This window comes from Rhagoletis zephyria, unplaced genomic scaffold (genome assembly GCF_001687245.7).
Source record: "Rhagoletis zephyria isolate East Lansing unplaced genomic scaffold, Rhagoletis_zephyria_1.1 Rzeph_scaffold_04199, whole genome shotgun sequence".
Taxonomy (NCBI): Eukaryota; Metazoa; Arthropoda; class Insecta; order Diptera; family Tephritidae; genus Rhagoletis; species Rhagoletis zephyria.
In genome coordinates this window covers 15,082-19,942 of record NW_016161282.1, presented here as the reverse complement: position 1 = coordinate 19,942, position 4,861 = coordinate 15,082, and the positions used below count along the sequence as shown (strand labels likewise).

Below are 4,861 nucleotides of genomic sequence, written 5' to 3'. Positions count from 1 at the left end.
GTAAGTCTATTCATGATGAAATGTCAAAGCATACTGAGCATCTTTCTCTTTGACACCATGTCTGAAATCCCACGTGATCTGTCAAATACTAATGCATGAAAATCCTAACCTCAAAAAAATCACCCTTTACTTGCTTTCATTCAAAAACCTTATTTATGTTTAAAGAAATCTTTTTAATTACATACATTGTGTATGAAAAGTCGTTTTAATTTATTAGGAAAAACTAATTCTTAATATCCTCTGACGAGTAGTTTTGTGAATTTACTACATATATATCGTATAGTTGACTTAAAAGGAATTTGCTTAAGTTGGCTTAAATTTTAAGCTTTCCAGTTTTAATTCCGAAGTGCGGAATCGAGGACTATGGCGCAGGAAATCTTCATCTATTATAACATTTTATATGATGAAAAAACCGAACTCGTGGCCCTTGGTAAAAAAAGTTTAGCGTTTCAAATTCTATAAGATCCACCTACCAAAGTCTATTAACTTGCATTACTTGTTTATAATTTATTCATCTCTGAGTTGTAAGCACCAGGATATGGACAAGAGTGAACTTTCGCTTTAACTGGGACGATTACTCCCAAGTCACTTAACAGAAAAGCAATCGAAATTATCCATTAAAGCGCTTAACTCAGCTAACAGCTCCGCCGAGCACAATTGCCACAAACTTTAGCCACTTTACAGGAAATGTGAAGAATTTATGACCTCTACCACCATCACGCTTCATACCTCCATTAAATGCATACATGGGCGCTGGATTTAAACGCGCACACACTCATTCACTCACAAATAGCCAACGAATTTCTTTGACTCCATTTACGTAAGTCATCAGCGCACTACTACACTAATACTCACCGCTATTTTGGTGGACGTTGGGCTCACTGCTGTTGCTACATTAACCGCAGCAGATGGCGATGGCGTTGAGGAGGCGAACGCATCAGCTGCATTCATTTTTAATGACTTCTCGTTGTCGGCAACAATGCTGTCACTTTGCTGTCGTTGTCGTTGTCGTTGCTGTTCCTGTTGCACTGGCTGTTGTTGTAACTGCACGTGTCCGGGCGCTTGTACGCCAGCACCAACGCCTCCTGTAATATCAACATTCGCACGAGTGCCTGCAGCTGCTGTCGCAGCTGTACCTAAATCTGTGTTTCCTACAGCCAGGCCATCGGTTGCTTCCTTCATTGTTGTTGCTGTAGCAATCATTGTTGCCATGACGGCGCTTGTTGTCGCTGTCATTTTCGGTTTCTTTGTGGGTGGCTCAGGCAGAATGTCGCTGTCTATCTCCGTATCATCGTAGACATTTTCATTACCGCCCACCAGTCCCCAGTCGGCGTTGAAGCCCATGTAGCCGTTGTCGCTGTTGTCGCTGCCGACATACAATGACGGCGATGAGGCATATGCACTCGCTCCTACTGATTTTGCCTCAAAAATATCGTGTTGATACAGTGTTGGCTGATGGGTGTTGCTTTTCCAAGCGCTGCGGTGCCCATGTTGTTGCAATTGTTGTTTGCGTTTTTGTTGTTGCTCCTGCTGATGTTGTATTTGTAGTTGGAGCTTCTTTTGCTGATGCTTCAAATGCTGCTGATGATGTTGATGTTGGTGATGCTGATGCTCTTCGGTACGATAGTCGTGATACAACACCGATGGCAAATTCTCTGGGAAACTCAGAATTTTGCTAGCCGACACTGGCGACGATGGGTGGTAAGTGTAGTAAGGCGTGTTTTCAGCTGCTGCTGCGTTGGTATGTGTGTGCTTGTGTTGATGTTGTTTTTGTTGTTCGTGCTTTTGTTTTTGTTGCTGTTGATAGGTTTTCTTCTTTTGCCATGATTTCGTGGTATGCTGCAACGATTTGGTACCACCGATGGAGGCAGTAGCTGCGGGGGTTTCCTGCACTTGTTGTTGGTAATTTTTGTTGTTGTCGTGTTTCGATGAACTTACATCTAGGTTAGTGGCATAGGACTGTGACTGTTGGTACTGTTGTTGCTGTTGCATCATGCCTACGGTGGGATGTGCTGTCGTGCCTGAAGTGCTGCTCATTTCATTCAATCTGGCAGTTGAAGTGTCTAACTGTGAGTTTGAACGATAGTCGCTTTTGATTTGATTTGTAGGCTTTTTGGCTGAAAGTGAGAGAAGAAAAGAAGAAAGAATAATAAAGATGTATCTCCTTTGTTTTAGAACAATATTCGTACATTAAATTATAAATTCCGTAAAGTGGAAATATGTATTCAATTCGTATTACACTTCTGCAAGAAATATATGTGAGGCTTCAAATAAATAGTTGCGCGGGATGAGACTTTTACCAAAATGTCCAGAAAATTACGCTAAACAACTTGTCTAAAGTAGGAGTCAAGATATTTCGCTAATATTATTAATTAATGAAAAACAGCTGAAAGTTTTGAACTTACCGCCAAAATACGCGCAGAACTAATTTTAAATGAATCTATTAAGAAAATAAAAGTATCAGAACATGGAGCAGAAAATTCTCTACAAAATACATATATACATACATATGTATATATGGGAAGGTATATTACTTTCGTTCAATGAGCGGCTCTAGGAGACTCCACTGTCGAAAAATGAAAAAAATGTCACAAATTTTTCATTAATCTGCGTTCAGACACGGAAACTCGTGTTGCTTATTATTGGCGATTTCTCTTTTGGTGTTGCCTTTTGCATTCACACACAGCAACTCTTCTGTACGCAATTGTTGTTGTCAGCTGTGAACAGCGTTGCCAGGTTGACGTTTTTAACGTCATTTGGACCCTTTTTTGTATCCTGTTGACTTTTGAACGTTTTTTGTGTAAAAAATTACGTTTTTTCACTTTCCAGTAATTTTTCTCCGTTACTAAATCTTGTAAGTAGAACTGTTTTTGAATTATTTTCTTAGTAAATCTTTACAAGCTTTGTGTTTTGCAGCAGCTGCTTCAAAAGATATTTATTCTTTGGACACAGATGACTTAAATATGATGCAAACCAAGTGTACGCTCACGTTTTTTTGGATTCTTGGACAAAAGCTGGTTGTGTAAACACTTGAGGTCACGAGACATCAGGAAGAGCTGATCTATTGCAACACGCATGCTCGCAAAAGCAACAAAAAAGCTGTAGCAGCATAAAAAGTCAGAAAAAANTAAATCTTTACAAGCTTTGTGTTTTGCAGCAGCTGCTTCAAAAGATATTTATTCTTTGGACACAGATGACTTAAATATGATGCAAACCAAGTGTACGCGCATTTTTTTTGGATTCTTGGACAAAAGCTGGTTGTGTAAACACTTGAGGTCACGAGACATCAGGAAGAGCTGATCTATTGCAACACGCACGCTCGCAAAAGCAACAAAAAAGCTGTAGCAGCATAAAAAGTCAGAAAAAAGTAGGCGACTTTTTTAAGACTTCATTGAAAATGTAATGAACGCAAAAAGGGCTGAAATATTGCTATGCTCCTTCTTAGCAGAACGTAATTTAGCATTTTCGACAACCGACCCCCTAACCAAATGTCTATAAGAAAAACAATTATTAAAAATCAACGCGATTATGTAGCCCCTTTAAACTTGCACATTATTCCAGGAAATTTAATGGGCTAACAAACTGCATACTCAAAAAAAATTAAAAAAAATCTGAATAAAAAGTTGAAAATATAGCTGAAACTTTGCAGATTTTTTATAATTTTTGCACAAAGTTTTAAATGGGGATTTATATTTTGTTTGTTATATAATGAGCTTGGCTTTTATGGAAAAATAATAAACATTAAATAAACAAAAGAACAACAGCCAAAATCGATCAAAATATTGATGACTTAATCAGCTGATCACAAGTGTATGTATAACATCATTTCTATATTAACGATCTCAAACCAGTTTAAAATGAATTCTAAATGTGCTCTGTCGAAATGACATTTTTATACCTTACGTACATATCGAGCCCTAACCGCCAAAATAACGTAAGCGACATTTTTTCAAAATTTTCGTTTTTATGCAGAAATATTCCTAAAGCATCTAGATGTATTTCTGCATCAAAAAGAAAATTTTGAAAAAAATGTCGCTTACGTTATTTTGGCGGTTAGGGCTCGATATGTACCTTTGTATACAATAAAGGTTTAATAAGAACAATTTTTTGTACATTCATTTGAAAATGACGTTTTTGGGTAGGAAATGACGTTTTTTCAGACCAAGAGGGACGTTTTCTCATGCCGAAGACCTGGCAACACTGGCTGTGAACATCCAACTTGAATTACTCAGAAGAACGAGAGCACAAAGCGTGTTGCCCGAGTACGAACAACTTGGTACCCGTCCCCTTTCCTCGTCGCTCTCTTCCCTACAAGCTTCGAGTTGAGTTGTTAAGTCGTGTCTGAACTTCGACTTAACATGCAAAATAATGACGCTAGAAGAAAAATCTTAAACAGGAAATGTAGATTTTTTTCGGCCTACAATAAAGTATTCAGGAGTCCTTTCGAAGAAATTACCGGTATTGATGTAAAATTCGAAAAACGTGTACACTATTCTTTCCAGGATGGCCTGCATCTATTTTTAAAATCTCTTTAACGTACTCAACAATAACACTGGACCACAAATTTCAACTTTTTCTCTTTACCAGAAGCGCCGTTATGAAATTCTTATGTAAAATCATCCCCTGATTCCGAAAATCAAGGTTATTTTTAATTCTATGGTACCGTTTTTGAGATATTTGCAATTTANAAAAAAAAAAAAAATTGGGTCCACTTTATCATTTATATCTCAAGAACGAATTAAGCAATTCCAAAACGGTTTGAAGCTTTTAAAAGTTAATAAAATTTTCTATACTTGCATACAAATTTTCTATACTGTGCATACAACACTTTTTGCTAGGCCCTGTAGATTCAAAGATAACG

At 37.6% G+C, this 4,861-nt stretch overlaps 1 protein-coding gene across 1 annotated transcript in view; it reads right to left on the bottom strand.

The window, feature by feature from the left end:
* LOC108370405 (myb-like protein P) overlaps nt 1-4,861 on the bottom strand; it is a gene marked incomplete at its 5' end in the record, with an annotated part of 47,999 nt that overhangs the window by 29,705 nt on the left and 13,433 nt on the right. The window contains one exon of the mRNA XM_017625739.1: nt 856-2,117. Within this exon, the coding sequence (XP_017481228.1) occupies nt 856-2,117 (1,262 nt within the window). The remainder of the gene's footprint in view (nt 1-855; nt 2,118-4,861) is intronic.